Source organism: Cucumis melo, chromosome 9 (genome assembly GCF_025177605.1).
Source record: "Cucumis melo cultivar AY chromosome 9, USDA_Cmelo_AY_1.0, whole genome shotgun sequence".
Classification (NCBI taxonomy): Eukaryota; Viridiplantae; Streptophyta; class Magnoliopsida; order Cucurbitales; family Cucurbitaceae; genus Cucumis; species Cucumis melo.
Genome location: NC_066865.1, coordinates 23,184,520 through 23,204,456, shown reverse-complemented (window position 1 = coordinate 23,204,456; position 19,937 = coordinate 23,184,520). Strand labels below are relative to the sequence as shown.

General features: G+C 31.9%; 2 protein-coding genes across 4 annotated transcripts; one reads left to right on the top strand and one right to left on the bottom strand.

Annotated features, from left to right (window-relative positions):
- Positions 1-2: 2 nt before the first annotated feature.
- On the top strand, positions 3-4,853 carry LOC103482714 (protein HAPLESS 2). 2 transcript variants are annotated; one of them, XM_008438996.3, is made up of 18 exons: positions 3-586; positions 694-837; positions 985-1,073; positions 1,161-1,200; positions 1,289-1,346; positions 1,424-1,484; positions 2,044-2,122; positions 2,210-2,344; positions 2,458-2,652; positions 2,738-2,818; positions 2,901-3,001; positions 3,183-3,300; positions 3,553-3,585; positions 3,664-3,757; positions 3,856-3,944; positions 4,029-4,144; positions 4,229-4,329; positions 4,430-4,853. In XM_008438996.3, exons 1-18 carry the CDS (start codon positions 410-412, stop codon positions 4,720-4,722), a joined length of 2,004 nt encoding a protein of 667 aa, XP_008437218.2. In that variant the 5' UTR covers positions 3-409; the 3' UTR covers positions 4,723-4,853. The 2 variants fall into 2 exon arrangements, with proteins under 2 accessions (XP_008437218.2, XP_008437220.1); XM_008438998.3 differs by having other exon boundaries at positions 3,851-3,944; positions 4,430-4,575.
- A 587-nt stretch (positions 4,854-5,440) lies between these two features.
- LOC103482711 (uncharacterized) lies at positions 5,441-10,577 on the bottom strand. 2 transcript variants are annotated; one of them, XM_008438992.3, is made up of 14 exons: positions 10,292-10,575; positions 10,149-10,196; positions 9,978-10,038; positions 9,717-9,749; positions 9,347-9,468; positions 8,727-8,861; positions 8,365-8,441; positions 8,003-8,268; positions 7,430-7,486; positions 7,158-7,326; positions 6,986-7,043; positions 6,810-6,895; positions 6,672-6,728; positions 5,441-5,757 (listed from the first exon to the last, which is right to left on the bottom strand). In XM_008438992.3, the coding sequence occupies exons 1-14, from the start codon at positions 10,425-10,427 to the stop codon at positions 5,671-5,673; spliced, it is 1,392 nt and encodes a 463-aa protein (XP_008437214.1). In that variant the 5' UTR covers positions 10,428-10,575; the 3' UTR covers positions 5,441-5,670. The 2 variants fall into 2 exon arrangements, 1 of the variants encoding a protein (XP_008437214.1); XR_007823559.1 differs by lacking the exon at positions 5,441-5,757 and having other exon boundaries at positions 7,148-7,326; positions 10,292-10,577.
- Positions 10,578-19,937: the final 9,360 nt, after the last annotated feature.

Sequence of the window (19,937 nt, the reverse complement as noted above, 5' to 3'; positions counted from 1 at the left end):
AATCATATGATGATCTAAAATTCTAAGAAAATCGAGGGAAATAGTTTTTGATAACGTTAACTTAACGCTAGAGAATCTATTGAAAGAGGCAGAATTATGCATGTGTTAACAGCCAAGTCTATATGAATTTTCATATTTCATCATTTCAACACTGGATTGGTTTATTCTGCATTTATTCTGTTTTCTTCATCAATTAAACTCATGGGTTTGGTTATGTACACTTCTGAGATTGAATGAACCAAATGGGTTCTGCTAAAGTAGATTGGGGGTTTCTGTCTTTCCAAGTGACTAATACGAAATAAATATTCCTCTAACCACCTATTGTTGGAAGTTATGTAACTGCCATGAACCGACCCTTCTTCTTATTCTTTCAGAATTCAAATCCGGACTCTCACAATCATGCCAAGTAATGGGTTACAGCAATCTCCTTGCATTTTTCCTTCTGATTTTTCTAGCAACTCAAACCATTTCCGGAGTTCAAATCCTCTCCAAGTCAAAACTTGAGAAATGCGAGAGGAATTCTGACTCTGATAGCCTCAACTGTACCAAGAAAATTGTCCTAAACATGGCTGTTCCTAGCGGTTCTGTAAGACCCTTTTATATAACTCTCTTATTCTATTGGATGGTTTTCTTCTCTAGTGCCCATTTTGGGTTTTTTTCAATAGTTTCCAAAGATTTCTTTTTATGTTGCAGAGTGGGGGTGAGGCTTCCATTATAGCAGAAATAGTAGAAGTGGAAGAAAACTCCACAAACAAGATGCAAACCCTGAGAACACCCCCGGTTTTGACTGTCAGCAAATCACCCGCTTTTGTTTTGTATGAGCTAACATACATTCGTGTAATTCCCACTTATGATTTTGTTTCCTTGTATCTAATTTTAATAATCTGTTTGTGGTTAGTGCGGTGAAGTTCTAATCTGGATGTTCTCTATTTATGAAGTTTGATACTTGTATATGTTTTATGTGTTTGAACACAATATGCTCAGGATGTTCCATATAAACCTGAAGAATTTTATGTTACAACTCGCAAATGTGAGCCGGATGCTAGCGCGAGAGTGGTACAAATATGTGAGAGGTAAGCTATGCCCGTCTTTTTAACTTGTTTTCCACACAACCCCAAAGGTATTTGATTTACATTAATTTGTTTGATGTTTTCTTGTAGGTTAAGAGATGAAAGTGGACATATAATTCAGAGCACTCAGGTACCAATTTGACAAAAGCTTCTATTGTCTTGATTTCCTTTGGTTATACTGATTCATTTCTTCTTTGTTTCTTGTTAAATCTGTTTAGCCTATATGTTGTCCTTGTGGGGCAAAGCGTCGAATGCCAACGTCGTGTGGGAACTTTTGTAAGTTCGGTTTCCATTTCTTCGGTTGCTAGTTCCTTCAAACACTGATTTGTGATCCTAACTCTTTTGTTTCTAAGTTGACAAGATGATTAAGGGAAAGGCAAACACTGCACATTGTCTACGTTTTCCCGGTGACTGGTATGGCTTATGTTTTCAACTTCCTTTTTTGTCATTTTTTTCCTTTTAATATCGATATATAGTAGTACTAGAGTAAAATAATCATCTAGGAGTTGGATTTTTTTCTCTTTTTTTGTTGCACCCCTTCTAAGAACATAACTTTATCATGGGGTCTTGATAATACTTATACTTTACCACGTAGATCTTAAACTGGTTTAGGAGCTTAACCATCATTGTTATTCTTTTATTTTGTTGAGTTTAACAACATTAAAGAGTGGAGGTTTGAACCTCAAACTAAAATCCATTCAGCTAAGTTATATTCAGGTTAACACAACTTAGCCGATACATTTTCTTTTAATTTTAAATTATTGATAATTAATTTGTCATTCCAAGAAGAATACTTTTGGTGTTGCATTAATCAATTCATGCGTTACTTTAATGTATGTTGATATATGTGTGTGTATCATACACATTAATGTGTGGATGGTTGGATGAATTTGAAGTTGAAGCTCAGCTTAGAACCTCCTTAAGAAAGTGTACTACTAGCAAGATTCTAACTTAGAGTTTCTGTCTCACTTAGGTTTCATGTTTTTAGTATTGGACAATGGACATTGGGATTCAGTGTTCAGATTCATGTGAAGTCAGGATCTAAAGTTTCGGTATGTTTTCCTTGATACCCCATAGAGAAAACTTCAATATTATCACGGTCTCATTCTCAGTGATTGACATTAAATTTAATTTTCTAGGAAGTGTCTGTGGGTCCTGAAAATAGAACAGTGGTGTCAAATGATAACTTCTTACGGGTTAATCTTATTGGGGACCTTGTTGGATACACAAACATTCCATCATTTGAGGACTTTTACCTTGTTATTCCCAGGCAGGTATATGCTTATTCCACCATAAAACCAACATGCCTTGATATAACTTTGCTTGAGTTTACTTGTCTGTTCTTATCTTCTGTTTCTAAGCTTAAAACTTTCAATTGTGATGGAAGGGTGGTCCTGGTCAACCACAGAATTTAGGTAACAATTTCTCTATGTGGATGCTACTAGAAAGAGTGAGGTTTACTTTAGATGGTCTTGAATGCAACAAAATTGGTGTTGGTTATGAGACTTTTAATGGCCAGCCTGATTTCTGTACATCCCCATTTTGGAGTTGTCTGCACAACCAATTATGGAATTTCAGGGAGGTAAGCTTTTACAAGATCAAGAAAGGGTATATATTAACATTGACTACTTTTATATGATCTGATACGTTTTCCCAACTTTCGAAAGGCCGATTTGAGTCGAATTGGTAGGAATCAGTTGCCATTATATGGAGTGGAAGGACGGTTTGAGAGGATCAATCAGCACCCAGTTAAGTATTGGAGGATATAGAATTATTCTTCATTCATGAGTATTCATATTGTTAAAACGTTTTGTGTTCGGTGGGTTGTAGAATGCTGGGACGCATTCGTTCTCCATTGGAGTCACTGAAGTTCTCAATACAAATCTTGTAATAGAATTGCGTGCTGATGATGTTGAGTATGTTTACCAAAGGTTAGTGATATGTATCCAAATCTTAGTTGTTAGCTCTTCTTGTAATTAAACTGCATGCCGAATATGACTCGGTATATGAATACTACGATACACCAATTTTAAAAATCTAGAACTCAAACAAGGCAAGGACATGTTTAAACCAAGTATATTTTTTTCTAAGCTACACTATTTTTTAATGTAGGAGTCCTGGGAAAATTATGAGCATCAACATCCCAACTTTTGAAGCCCTCACACAATTTGGAGTTGCTACAGTTGCAACTAAGAACACTGGAGAAGTGGAAGCATCTTACAGCTTAACGGTATTTACTAAGCTTTTATTACAATGAGATAGATACATGGTTGGTATACTTGAGTGAAGCTTAAGATTGGCCATCAAGGCCTAAACCTTAAAACATTTTACCAATGGATGAGCGTTGACACCATTGCTTTGATTACCTTCATCCATGATAATTAGAGTGGGCCTTTAAGGGGCAAGAAATGCACTCGTAGAATTTTTTGTTTCTTTTCTCCTGCAAACTCTTTTCTACTGGATGGATTTTTCTTTCTTGCAGTTTACTTGTTCAAAAGAAGTCAGTCTCATGGAGGTACCGTCTTTCGCGGAGACATTTCGATAGAATTTTGTTCATGTGATGAGTTTTTGATGAAAATCTAGATCATTTCAGGAACAATATTATATAATGAAGCCAAATGAAATTGCTAGCCGTTCGTTTAAACTCTACCCAACTACTGATCAAGCAGCAAAATATGTTTGTGCTGGTAAGATGAGTAACTATTTCTGCTTCTTTTCTCATTAAATTTATTTAGCTTAGATTCAAGATTATTTGGGACAAAACTGCTCTTTGTTGATAGTGCAGCCATACTTAAGGATGCTGATTTTAGTGAAGTTGATAGAGCTGAATGCCAATTTGCTACTACTGCTACTGTCCTTGAGAATGGATCAGAGGTTCCTTTTACAGTTTTAAAATCATGGTCAATCAAAAGGATATATCCTTCTTCCATTAGTGAGTTTGACAATTTTTTTTAATAGATTACTCCTTTTCAACTGCCCAAGAAAAAGGAAAATGGTTTCATCGATTCAATCAAGCTCGCCTGGAAGCAGTTTTGGGGAAGCGTCATCGACTTTGTCACTGGGAAATCTTGCAGGTATTTGCTATCAAAAACCATTTACCTTCCATTGACATACCGTCCCCTCTATTTTCAAATGACATGTTTTTCTCTTTTGAACAGAAAAGAGTGCTCTGGATTTTTCGACTTCAGCTGTCACATACAATATATATGTTTGAGTTGGCTTGTGTTGTTTGGTCTCTTCTTGGCCACTTTCCCCATAGGTAACTATTATCCAACACTTTGAAAAATCATTTCAAACAAGTCGGCTAAATATTACAAATAAGCATCAAATCTTCGTAATTTGTTTCAATTACTATGCAGTACTTGTGATACTGTGGGTTTTACATCAGAAGGGCTTATTTGACCCTCTTTATGACTGGTGGGAGGATACGTTTTGTCACAAAAGTGAGCTCACGAGGTCCACTTGGAAGTATAGAGGTGAAAGAAAACATAACCATAGACATGGTAGTAGGCATCACCATAATCATGGAAGTGGATACAAGAGAAGAAGCCATGAATTACACAAAAAACACAAACATTCTGAGAGAGACACTGATTATTTTCTTCACCATGTGCATAGGAAAAAAGGTAAAAAAGGACATAACAGAGTGTAGAATGTTTTATACAGGACAAATACTTGTCTTATTATAATTAATCGGTGTACATACTTAAACTGTTCAGTACAATAAATACTATATTAAATATTGATTTTCATTATTATATGTAGAATAAGGAGTATGTTTGATCTTGTAGATTTTATCAGTTCTACGGTTGGCATCGAAATACACATTTTCCTCTGGATTTTCACATAACTCATTCCTTTTTGCCTCTCATCCCTCCATAGCTATCCTTTCCTCTCATTGCCCAACTTTAACTGCATCCTCTCTTCACCCTTCTTTCATACCTCTTTCGATAAATTTTCGATAGATGTTATTTTCTCAGTAGATATAAAAAGAAAATCCAAAATTTTAGGATGCTATTTGCTCAATAATGATACCAATAAAAAAAATTCGATGTTACTTAAACTGTAGTATAACTTTAAAAAAAAAATTCAAAATCTTCTTTTTATCAAAACATGGGTAGTTTAGTTACCATCACGATGAAATGAAAGTCCAGTATGATTTGTTCATCAATGAAAATCCATTACGTTGATGCTAACTTTGATTATGAATCAATAACCGTGACATAAATGTAATTTGAAATGTTTCTGTGACTTCATATTTCTCGAGGAAAATTTAGCTTTGGTCCAACTACTACATCACATGATCTAAACAATCGAGTACTCACATTTTACAAAAAGAAAAAAAAAAAAATCTCAAACCATGAAGAAAATGTCAACACCAAAAAGAAAAAGTACTACATAAACGTCTACAAAAAATTACAAATCTAAGAAATACACAAAAAAATCCAATTAGTAGATGGTAATTGATTTTACCAGTTTTAATCTGATGAGAGAAAAGAGGTTCAAAGTTGAGGTAAGTGGTAATCAATAATTCTTTTCCCATTACAAAAGGGTAATTTTTCTTTGAGGTTTTGGGTGCTATAACTTGGAGTTTAACTATCTATCGTGAAAGCTTCATTGCAGATAGCTTCCTTAGCTTCCGATCATGATTCAGCATTGTACTTACACTCTCAACCACTAGAACGATCTGTACGCGAAAACAAGCAGTGATCCACAAAATTACTAAACATTGAACAAATTGGTTCTAAAGATCATGTACACATGCTATGCATTTGAATAAAACAAACCCATTTTCTTGCCCAAATGCAAATTAGCAAGTTCAAGTGCAGTGACGAGATTTGAACATATTAGGACCTAAGGGATCGTTTTGCCCACAACTTTGTGCAATTATTTTTCATCTTTTTCCACTTTTCATATTTATTGAAGAACTCTATTTTTCACATTTATCGAATAACTCCACGTTCTTTTCTTTCTCTACTTTTCACATTTATGAGAAACTCTACACCACAAACCCAAACTAACTTACTGATTCCAACACATTAATCCCAGTGGGCTGAATACAAACCCAAACTAACTTTACCGATTCCAACACATTAATCCCAGTGGGCTGAACAACCCATAAGTTAATAGTAATATTAATAAATAGGGAAATTACAACGGGTAGCAAGTTTTAGAATAATTATTAAGTATGTAGCAACATTTTTAAAAAATTGCAAATATAGCAAAATCTATCAATGATAGACTTCTATCGTTGATAGACTCTTATGGTTTATCAACGATAGACCAACATTTGCTACATGGTCTATCAGTAATAGATTCCTATCATTGATAGATTTTGACAGATTTTGACAGATTTTGCCATATTTGCAATTGTTTTAAAATGTTGCTATGTACTTAATTATTTTGAATACAATTGCTACATTTGCAACTATCCCTATTAAATACTAGGAGCTAAGGCCCATTGCAATATGCAATAATAGGAGAGCTTCAGAATATGCTATTATAATAATGATAATATTTCAGCAAGTGAAACGTGGAGAATCATAGTAGTGCTTGTGATATTGAAGTGCAAATTGTACATTCGAGCAGAGAAAGACCAACCTGGAAGCAAGCATAAGCCATAGCATTTGCAAAGTAGAAATTTGCATTGCCAGTTCCCTGCAATTTTGTGAACTCGTTTGGTTAAAAGAGTTCAGGTCTTTCCATTTCAAATTAATATTAGTGTCAAAGAAGGCATACCCTCCATATCCAAAGGTTGTGCATCACAGGGCTGAGCAGGGAAATCCCAATATACCCACAGAATAGAAAGAATGAGAACTCCAAATCTGTATATGTACCATAGGAATGGGGTCAAAATTGATTAAAGAATCAGATGAGGTTGGAAGTGCAGTAACCAGAACCAAACAAGTACCTACCAACTAATTCGTCTATAAATAATCCCATAAAACTTAAGTACAAAGCTGAGTCTCCCACCTAAAAGAAGTCAAAAGGACAAGAAAAGATTACCTATTCAACTCGGAGCTTAATGTAAAGAAGTGTAATAAATATTAGTGATAAATAAAGTTATAAGACAAGACCAGAGGATACCGAAGGGTAAGACTTCAACATGGCAGAAATAGAAAGAAGCACAAAAGCCAGAAACAAAGGTCGATGGCAGAGACGTATGGACAATGGCAATATCATAAACAAAATGTTGATATGAAACACTATTAAATAAAAGTCCCTGAAGAACTCAAACACTTCTGCAAAAAGGTACCTGTAAAAAGCATTCAAAAAGATCGGTTGGTAGTCAGACTCGCACAGTACTTTATGCATAGAAATAACTTTTTAACAAGCATCTAACATTTTGTTGAACTCACCATAGAACTCCAATATTAGGGGACAAATCTTGCACGGTGAGAATAAAGCCATATGTGCTGCAATAACCCGCAATACATTCATCAGCTAAGTAATACATATGCTGGATACTCAGAATAACATTTCAAGTTCATGTTAGTTACATGGTAACAAATGGGATTACCTTAAGAACCTAAAACATTGATATAAAAGAACCCAACTTTCTCATAGGTGGATTTAACTTTCATGGACAACACCTTAGAAAAATATTGTTAACTATCAAACTATGTGTTATTGTTCATCAGCCGCACCAGGTTACTTGACTTTTTACTTTCATATTTTGGTATGATAATGAGCACACTACACAGTATTTTGGAAGCCGACTAGCAATCCACTAAGTGACACCTCCCCATCCTCTTTAAGACCAAGGGAGAGTGATGGAGGACCTGAAATGTGCCATATTCATTACTTATCACGATGAGACTAGTAGTAAACTGGATAAAACAGGGATAGAAGCATTTTGGTAAGAGAAATGTGAAGTGTAAATAGACATTAACAAAGATAAGATGGAAAATTCTAAATAAGAAAATTCATACCTTCTAAACATCTCCCACAGTCCACCAAACTGTTTGAGAGATACACCACAGAGAAGCAGCAGATAAGCAGAAAATAAAGAAACCCATAATAAGAAATACATGACTGGCCTCAGTGAGAAACCATTTGGTACTTCAGGCTGATTGATCACTTCCTCTTGCTGACTACAGCTATCATTTGAAGGTCTTTCAACAACTCTACTACGAGTCCTTTCAAAGAAGAATTTCCTAGGAGGAGCATCTAAGCCATTACCTAATAGAAGGACTACCTGGGGGGAAGGAGACCATGACAACTATATTAGAAGAATCCATCAGGATGCACATCATATATTGGCTTACAAAAACCTTAGACAGAACTATCATACCGGAATTATCAGAATTACAGGATAAAGAGATAGATGGGTTGCCATGACAAATCCAAAAGCAGCCAACGGAACCTGTCCTGTACTACATGAGATGCATCTTATCAAATGAAAGGTTCACAATTAAAAAAAAAAAACAATTATAATAAATATAAAATACATATTTTCAGCCACAAAAACATGTGATTCGTGGTAATCTAATAAGTGATATACATATAGCGTAATGCTTCTACTTCAATATGACAATGGCACAATTGAAGCTTTGGTGAAATTAATGTGTACGACTCTTGTCTAGAAATTGGGCTTTTTCAAAAGACGGAAGAGAAAAAATTGTTGTTACAAAGCAAAGACTGCCAACTTCTTGCCTTTTGATGCTCCATAAAGAGTAAGCACAATGGCTAGATTCTCGATTGGAGATGTGGACAAACCCACACATGCAACTATTGTGAAAGGATTCCATACGTACACAAGAGAAGCAATATCTCCAGCTGGGAAAATCTCTGTTATCATTAAAAAAATGACATTACTCATAAGCAAATAATAAAAGAAAGGAATGTAACACACATACAAGTATGTCGATATATATCCAGATCAAAAGGCTGTACTCATTTGAATGGCGATGCAAAAAAAGACTATATAAGAGAAACCAGATCTATACTGATGTCGTCCAGAAAACAGAACTTCCCCTTTTGTAATTTCATTCCTAAAAGAAAAAATAATATGTATATGTGTGTGTGTGTGCATATTATTCCTATTACTACATCAATCAAAAAGCCATGTTCCACGTGCTTTTCCCAAATGCTCCCTTTGTAACTTATAAGAACGCAATGCAACTTTGAATTTCAGTATTGCTGCAGTGTCCTAACAAGTGAATCCCAAATCCTCATTGCTAAGCTCCATCATTTTGCAAGAATCTACTGTAATCACATAGGTCAAGCAAATATAACTAGATAGTAAAACTGCACTTCCAACAGTTGACAAGTACCTGAGTTTTTTGATAATTTAACTTTTAGTAGTTTCAAACTTTGATAGTATGCCCTCTGAAGATTCTGACCAATTCCACGAATAAGCAACGCACTCAGAACATCTGCAACCACAAAAGCAAAACTATCCAACAATACATACATATTAACAGCCTGAATAGATAACAGTACCATCTTAACTAAATGAAAATCTTAAAGCTTGAAGAAGAAAATTTCACAAATAAATTAGGTACAAAATGTACACAGCACGATGTCCAAGACAAATTCGAAAACAAATCTTCACAGAAACCCATTCACTATCAAATGTTTAATAACAACCTCTCGAGTGAATAAATCAATCTTAGTCGCAAATAAAAGAAATGCAAAATTCACCTGCATAAAAGATGGTCTGGTTGCCCTTTAATCCTGCATCATCATTAGACAATCATCATAGAGTATCAGAAATCACAACAAAATCAGGCGTTCTATGCACTGGCAAGCTTATCTGTCCAGTAATCCAGAAATTCTTAAGTTACACAATGCGGAGCACGAAATACTTTAAATTTAAGTACTCAGCTTAGTTCAACTACAGAAAGAAATCAAACACTAGTCTGAAATTCAATATCACATTTCCTTTTGGAGGCTGATTCTTACCTTTTGACAGTCAATGGCCCTAGAAGAGACAGTAACAGAGGAGAGCCATGATACATAGATCCTACTCAAACAAATAGGCAAAGTCATTCTCACTATCAGTGATAACCAAATACAATCAGCCAACTCCAGAAGCAATCATTTGGATTGAATACAAAAGGGAAACAGGAAAACCTGTATAGGGAGACATTGACGACTGTTTCAACCAGTAACCCTCAGCCACTGCAGAACATTAAAAAGGAGCAAAACTCATGAGCATAAATTAAGTAAGAATCAAGCATATCTAGAATCTCTAGAGAAAAGAGAGAGTAAAGTACATCGATGAATGCTTGTTAGAGGTGTGGCGACCTCGGGCCGAGAGGACAGATTCAGATTGGGAAAATATATCATAAGGAGCCTGAAAATCACTGACAACATCATCCATATCCAAAAATTTCCTTTCTTTTTCTTCATTTTCTCTTCAATTTGTTCCTTCCGCGACGGTCGATGGCGTGCGGTAGACTGCAGGCGATCGGAGGAGAAGGTTGAAGCACAAAGCTGCTGCCTGTTTTCTTCACGGAAGGAGAAAGATGGGCCGACGCTACAGAAATACTTACTTTTCTTTATAAAAAAATCTTATTACGGTTAGAAATTTATTTTAAACAACAAAATTTTTCAAAATGTTATTAATTATTATTGCGAATATTTTGCAAATATTTTAATTAATTTTATGATTTTTCAAAATAATTCTTATAATTATCGTAGTCTCTTTATAGAAAAAATTCATGAAAGTCTCGGTAGCCCATTTAAATCATTTTTGTTATATTTTGTAAATAATTTTCTTTTTATTTTTTACTATCCATAACAATTCTCTGTTATTAATCCAATGTTAAGGATTAATTATACAAAAATCAAAATGTTCTCGAATTTTGTATTTTGCATAAAAAATAATTTTAAATTTTCAAAAGTTTCAAAACCACCTCAAATTTTTAAAAGCTTAAACCTTAAATTAAGGGGAAAAAAATGTTAAAAAAAACCATTGTAAATAGAAACTATTAATACGGATGATATTTGCGGTATAGTTTGGTAATTCTAGCATATAAAACTATGATATTAGTTATATAACTTAGATACATATTAAATGATATATACGAATCTTTATAAATCATTTGACATAATTTAGATAGATGTTTAGGATATCAATAATGTCAATAATATTGGTGGTATGACTTAGGTTATGTATTAATGATGTTCATTTATCAGCTATATAAGTTGCCAGTGGTATCAATGAATCAGAAATATAAATAAAAAGATATTTGTGATATTCGTTTATCATTGAACTTAGGGTAAATACTAGTGAGTGTTGATTCAGTTGCTTTGATTTCCTTCCTCCACGACATGCATGAACATATCAGAGCAAGCTAAGCTCTTAAGAGGAAAGAAAGAAATATTTCATTTTTTTATTATTCTTTCTTGCAGTTTACTTGAACAAAAGAAGCTAGTCTCATGGAGGTATACTGTCTTTTGCCAAGACATCTTGATTGAATTTTGTTAATGTGAAGAGTTGTTGACAGTGGATCACATGTTCCTTGTATAGTTTTAGAATCATGGTGAATTCAGTTTCTTCTTCCCATTATTGAGTTTGGTAGATCTTTTTAACATATTACCTCTTTTCAACTTCCCAATAAAAAGGAAAACACGCTTTCATCGATTCAATATCTTGCAGGTATCTGCTATCAAACTGTAGGTAATATAACCAACTACTTTCCATTGATTGTACTGTCCTCTATTTTCCAACGATATATTTAGAATCTTTTGAATAGAAACGAATGCTTTAAATTTTTTAACTTCAGTTGTCACAAATAGTGTATATGTATGAGTTGGCTTGTGTTGTTTAGTCTCTTTTTGACCACTTTCGCTAAAGGAAGATCCAAGATCCTGTTTCGAATGATTTTACGAGTACTTGGAAAGTCATTACAAATAGATCAGTCTAAATTACAAAAGAACGTCATCTTAACAAATCTTGTTTCGTTGTAATGCAATTGTTTCATAAAAATGGCTTATTTGATGCTCTCTATGAACTGGATAAAGAACAAGACACTGATCCCTTTCTTCACCTTGTGCAGAATGTTTCATACAGAACATTAATATGGGGTTCTACTTAAACTGGTCAATACAGTACTAAATTCATTTTCATTATATTACATGTAGAATAAGGAGTTGAGATTGATTGGAGTGGTAATATTTGAAGTCCCAGTCCACATCATTTCTGCTATAAACTTGTATATTCTATGAGTTCCATGGTTGGCACCAAAAAACATGCTCCTCTGGATTTTTACATAACTCATATTCTTTTATGCCTCTCATCCCTCCACAGCTACTCTTTCCTCTAAATGCCCCACTTCCACGGCATCCACTCTTCACTTCTTTCGTACCTTTTCAAACAAGTTATCAATTATTAGGAGCAATCACACTACGACGACATTATAAACAGATTGGAAATTCTACGTGCCTCTAATAACCACTTGATATAAATGCAACGTATCGTATTTTGTTGGGTGGTGGATTATGTTACTGATAGCAGTGTGGAAATCAGTATGAGAATATAGAAGTCCTTTAGGAAGTTTTTCGTTGTGCAAAACAATAAATTGCTTTGAATTGTTCCAACCAAGCTGGAGTTCTATAATGAGATATAATAGCTTCTTGTACAGCAGGCAAATGATCAATAGGCCCAATATTTAGCACTGAAAATTTCCTACCTCCTGTCTTGTAAATTTCCTAAAAAGTAATTAAAACTAAAACTCAAATCAAAGATAATACAGAACAAAACAAAAGCAAGAACATTAATTTGAATTTTGATGTGTTTACTTTGATGAAACGGGTCATGTTTCCAATCACTGAATCAACATATTGTTGTGTTGTGTAAGATTGATAAAGTGAATTGGATTTTGGATCAAAAGCATCATAGTCACCGCTTCCAATGGCGATTAAGTAAACGGCTGTTGATAGTAATGTCTTTGTTTTTGAAGTTCCAAGTTTCTTCCTCAAACTCCTTTCCATTTCTTTGAAATAATCTACCTGCCTTCTCAAAGTTACCACCTGAAAAAATCACCACATTTAGGGGGGAAATTTCTAATGTTTTTGTTAGCATTACTCGTTCGTCACATATACCTCGTCGATCGATCGAAACTGGTTAAACCAACTTTGATCCATGGATTATAACTGCATTCAATTGTTACATTATATCATATACCAATGAAATCAGGAATGAGTCTGTCATCGAAGAATCTTCCGGTGGGGAATTTGAAGAAAGTTTGGCCGTAGGGAGGGAAATTGGCCTGAGAAATGGTGGTTGTGTTTATGTAATTGTTATTTCCAACATCATAAATTGAATCTCCAAACACAAATAGAGGATGATCTTTTCCCAATGCTTCACATATTTGTATTATTCCCAAAATGCACAACAACGATAATCCAAATGAAACCAACTTTATTGAGTTTCTCATCATATTTTAATTCTCTTAACTACAATGTTTTTGCCCAAAATATGTTTATATATAGAGGGCCCGTTTGGTAACGTTCTTGTTTCCTGTTTCTTGTTTCTGTTTCCATTTTTTAAGAAACAGAAGTGTTTGATAACGTTCCTTGTTTCTCGTTCTCAAAAAAAGTAGAAACGTTTCTCATTTTAGAAAGAATTATTGGGAACAAAAAAAAGTAGTTTCTTCTGTTCCGTTTCTCAATTGCTTTTATTGGTTTCCTTTTTCTCAATTTATTTCTATTTGTTTCCTTTTCCTTTTTCTCAATTATTTTTTTTCCTTTCATTTTTCTCAATTATTTTTATTTGCTTTTTTCTTTTTCTCAATTATTTTTATTTCTTTTATTTTCATTTTTCTCAATTATTTTTATTTCTTTTATTTTCCTTTTTCTCAATTATTTTTATTGGTTCATTTTTCTTTTTTCAATTATTTTTATTGGTTTCCTTTTCCTTTTATCTCCATCGTCTTCTCCAAATAATCATCCTCTTCCTCTTTTACTCATCGTTTTTCTTTGCACATTGTCTTCCTCTTCACCTCTCACCGTCTTTCTCGACAACCCGAACTCTTTCTCTTCGTCGGATCCATAGTTTTTGCCTGATTGTTCCTCTTCGTCGGATCCATAGTTTTCATCTTTCTCTTTGTGCAAATCTGGATTTTCGTTGTGAGTTTTTCTCTAAAGCATCATAGGTTAAGAGTTAAAGGTTAAATTTTGTTTTGTTTCTTTCAATTCTGAATATTGAAGACATAATAACTTACTTTAAAATTAATATTAAATTCTAGATGTCACGAAATAACAATGAGATTGTAGAAATTGATGGATTAAAAAGAGAAATTGCCTGAGTAAGAGATGATATTGCCAATCAAATTTGGTAACATTTGAAGGATAAATATAATTTTATGTTTATGTTATTATTTTTATTCGTTCATTGATACTTCTTCGTATTAAATGAATAAACTTTTGATAATTTTATTTGTTATGTTTGATGGATAGACCTATATTTTTGTTTAATGTTTAATTGAAGTAGATGTGAAAAATAAAAAATAAATCTAGAAGAAAATCAATAAACAAGAAACAGTTATCGAACACTTTTTTGTTTCTGTTTCTTTTTTTTTTTTCAAGAAACAAAAAATAGAAACAGTTATCAAACGCATTACTGTTTCTTGTTCTAAAAAAAGAAGAAACAGGAAACAGGGAACAAGGAACAAGAAACAAGAAACAGAGAATAGAAACGTTACCAAACGGGCCCAGAGTGACCACAACATTTGCTGATATAATTGAATTTTGAAGAAACAGACTACGAAGTTTCTTACAACCACACCTTAGAACCGACAATGAATTTAGTATTTAGTATCAAATTTCTTTTTCCCTGACCTCTTCCCAAGAACATTTATGATTAATGACCTGCTACTCATAAATACGTGAAATCTAACATTCTTTTTACTTCAGAACATTCTACCATATTTTTATCTACGATAGACATAACCATTTCAATAAAAACGTCAAGAACAGCCTGTTATAATGCAGAAGATTATATTTCATACGTTTGTAAGGAGAAGATCATCAATCATAAAAGCCTCAGCAGAAAGAACATCAGTAAAAGAAAATAAAACCGAAAGCAGAATCGATAAGCAACACCCAGAAAAAGAGTAAAAATACAAACCAAATCAGATAGGATCCATTTTGAATTGAGGCTAGCGCGCAAAGCCCAATTACTTGTTCTGAATCCTTTTGGTCCAGCGGCAATGGTTACACATGAAGATTACTTTTTTAGTTTTAAATAATTAATAGAGAAACCAAATAACAACAGTAAACATCCAACATTCCGTGAGACAATGAAAGTAGATTACTAAAGGTAAAGGGTGTGTGAAAAGGGTAGACACATGCACGACGAACATGAGAGAAAAAACAACTCCCAAAGTTTATGCATACTACTGAACTTATAAGCCTCATCGATATGAAGAAAAAGATTGTAAAGATATCAAAAGCTTCACCGTCATTAAGTAAATTATCAAGCTCAAAGTAGATAGGTTCGATTAGGGAGGAGTAGAATATGGAGGAAGGGGGATATTCTCAAGACTATTGTGTATATGTCACCTTGTTAAAAAACTATAAGCAATATTCTCTCATTAAAATGGTGATATGACATTAAATACACCCTTGTTAATTAGGAGTTGAAATTTCAAATTTAGATCTAAATCATAATAATTTATATTATCCAAACCACACAACTAGGGATTGTTGTTATAGGAAATTAACAACCAACAATGATATTATATTCAACACAACCAACAATGTTAAACATTAAAAAAAAAAAAAAAAAAAACAAACAAACAACCTTTCAATGTCAATTATAATGGAACCAAAGGAAAAAAAGATTAGAATGAGAAATTTGAAAAGTGACTTCAGTATCAATATGATAATATATAATCACATTAGTTTTGGTAGATTGAATAAACCAATAATTTGAAATTAATTTTGACCCTACCTTACCAAATTGTGAATTGGATAGGAATGACAATACAAACAAAAACAAAATACTAATTATATTATTATATTATTATATATAATAAAGTTAAATTTTTAATGATAAAATCAATATTTTTAATTAATTTAAATTCTCATTTTTAAAATATTAAATTTAAATAATGATTTTGTTTTGTTACTCTCAACATGGCAACATACATGCATGAACAAATAATTTAAATCTATGACTAATCTCTATATATTTAGTAGATCTAGAATTAGGGTTCACAAGTTCATGCCTCTCTATTATATATATGCAAATTATATATTAGCTTTTAGGTTCACATGAAACTAATTTACAAAATATTTTCACTTTCCCAAAAACTTGTACTATAAATAATATATGTACAATGTTTTAATACTATTAAAATTAATCTTGTACAATAGTCGTGAATGAAATCTCCAATATTTAGAAAATAAAACCATACCCGATTATCGTTAAATTCAAACCTTCCATATTTAAAATGAAAAATCATATTAATTATCACTAAATTAATTTCGCTATAACCGACTGTTGTGGAACGTGATTAATAATTAGATGGATGAAATTTGGTAAAGGATTGACAAAGTTTTTCACGTGAAACTTACATTAATAAGCAAAATAGGATTTAAATTGTTTTAGTATATTATAATATAAAAAATGTCTCCTTCAAGAACAGAACTAAAGACTTTGAACAAAATTTTTATTTTTATTTTTTCTAAATGTGAATTATAAGCCGCCTAAAAAGTTAAAAGGAAACCCATACATATAATAAATAAATTTGAGTGTGAGTGTATGTGAGTATATATATATATATATATAAATAGTTAATTGAAATGTTTGTACGCCACGTGGTGCAAATTTTGAGACGTAGAAAAAGACAAATTTTGGTGCAATTCTTTTGCCGGCTGTTCTATTTGCCGTTTTCAGAGGTGAAAGATCGATATATAAAATCTATGTCGGCTGTTGGGAACACGAACAACCTTTTTTATTTTATTTCTCAATTATAAAAGAAAAATAAATACCTGAATTTGTACTTTTATTATACTTTTTTTCTTAAAGAATATAATAGTTTCGAGCAATTGATCTAAATAACTTTTTTTTTTATTAATTATATTGTAAAAAAGAATATTCGACTATCACACATGGATCAATACAGAAGTTTAGTTAATAAACTTTTTTTAAAAAAATACCTATACTGTTAGTATATTAATTAGGACATAAAGCCAAATGACGTATATTAATTATCTCACACATAGTTATAATGCATGACTTTATTAAAACTGTGTAAGTATGAAAATGGTATGTGGTTCCACTATGCTCTCTTCTTTTTTCCATAACCTTTATATTTGGATTGAATTAGGTGGTTTTTGGAATTGAAGAATGGAGGAAGGACTCATAAGAGGGTATTGAAGAAAGCTAGACAAGTTAAAAAAGAAGTGCTGGTTTGTACAAGGATCAAACAAAAGAGAGAAAGAAAGGAAGAATGAAAGGTGAGATGAAATGTAGATTCTTTTTAATACTTAATTTTGAAAGTTTAAGAATTAATGGTATTAATGAAACTTTAAAGACAATTGTATGGATGTTGGAGTGGAGTATATTAAACAATCTAATTAATTAATAATCAATGTTATTGCATTAATTCTATTCAATAATCTCAATATGATCTTACGAGTAAGTGCAAATCATTTTTTTATTTAATAATGTAATAATTAATTAATTTTATAGAACAGTCAAAACGATTGTATATATTTTTTTAAAAAAAATTAAACTCACAAAGGCAATCTTAAACAGATTTTCGAAGTCTCTTTCAAAGATTATTTTTTTCTCCTTTGAAAACATCATACGTATGTTGGAATTAAAGACTAAAGCATTAAATTTTGCCGCTTGGTTTTTTATATTTATATAAATCAATCAAATGTGGATAGCTCATATTTCCCACAGTCTTGGGATGAAACTTGGACGATCACGACACGGAAGAAGATGTCTAAATTCAATCAAAATGAAATATTATTATTATTATTATTATTATTATTATTATTATTATTATTATTATTATTATTATTATTATTATTATTATCTTTTAAAAAAGAAAAAGAATTCTTATTTTCCTTCGTTATCATTTGAATATGTTTTATATATATATATATATATGCACATATTCAAAACGTGGTTTCTAAATATAGAGTTATGATCTACTTTGTGAGAGTAAAAATAATATGAGACATAACTTTTCATGTGTTTTTACCTTTTGTTTAGGTTAATTTAAAAACACGAGGGGTGAAAGAAAATTTTGATTTACAAAGAAATTAAATGCTTAGATTATGAATTTTATAGTTGTGGATTAGATATACGGTGGGTCATTTGTTGGTGATGATTGGAATTAGATTTAAAACAATCGAGTTTTCTTACCATTTCATTTTAAAATCATTTGACAATGAAAGATAATGAAGGGTATTATTGTATGTGATCTATGTACCATTATGAACATCATATGAGGTCTCTAAAATTTTATATTCTAAACTATTTTCAAAAATCAAATATCAATTCAAACATAATTTAGTGGTTATTAATTACTTTTAAAATGTCGTTAGATTTAATATAATTAACACGAAAAGATATAATAGTTGAATATTTGAGAATCGAGAAAAGAATATTTGAAAAGAAGACTCTAACATAACATGGAGAGTATATGAAATAAAAGTTGTAAATGTACTCTAAATTTATTTATATCATATATGGTTATTAATAGATATTTCAATTCATCCTTGTTTTTAAGAAAAATGTAATTTATTTCAAAATGTTACAAAGATTAGATTTGAGTTTTGATTTTAATTTGTTCTAATTTCAAGGTTTTGCACTTTTAAGGATGCTTAATTAAGAGATGATTGAGAATAATTCAAACTAATTGTTGGAAGAGATGTGTAATATTTGAAATTTGATTTCTTTTGGCAAAAATCCATTCATTAAAAGTTACATTTAAAGTTGTAACGAACGTTTATCAGAGAAACATACATTTAAATAAACGTGTCGCTCTGAATCATACAAATCACATATATGATTCAACTTTACAGAATAATGCATGTCTAGCGCATATCCCGTTCTTTTCTTGGGTTTGTTTAGCGAAACGGTCGCCTTTAACAACATCTTCCCATTTATATCATACCTGAATTTGACATCTTTCACAAATACTCGTCATACAAAATCCCTTTCAATTTAATGACAATAACCAAAATTGGTGTACTTTCCTTTTCTTATTTAGGGTTTGTTTGTTTGTTTTTGGAGTGAGGTTTAATTAGGGTTTCATAACTACAACAAAGTATTCAACGTGAAATAGTATTATATATAATTTAATGTTGTATTTTAGATCGGTAAAAAAAAATCCTAATATAATATAACGTAGGTTTGCTTAGGGATATATCATATAGCCTTTTGGGCAAAGATCAAGTGCAATAATTGAAAGGAAAAAAAAAAAAAAGAATTCTTCAAGACTAAATTTAGAGTAAATGTTATCAGTTTAAATATGATAAAAGTTATATAATTTAGTTTCTTATTTAAATATGAGTGAACTTCCTCGAGGTAAAATTTATGAATGAATAATTAAACAAACAAACAGTTATCAGGATTTATGACAGCTCAAATAATGTGAAAAAAGTTAGCTAAAGACAATTTGAAGGAGAAAAAAAACTACCTACTTAATGAGGGGACGAAAGGAATAAAGTTGAGGGGAAAGCGGAGGAATCACGTTTGACGGTCCATTCGTCATTGAAACAGAGTGTCGTTTATTGCATGTTTTGGGAAATTGAAATGCATGCATGTTTAGTAAGAAATTCAATTTCTTATTAAAAAGCTACATGAAAGTAATAGTAGCGTGTCTCTTTTAAAAGATGCATATTCAGATAACACGTGCGTAAGAATACGACAAATTAAGTTTGGCTCAAAAT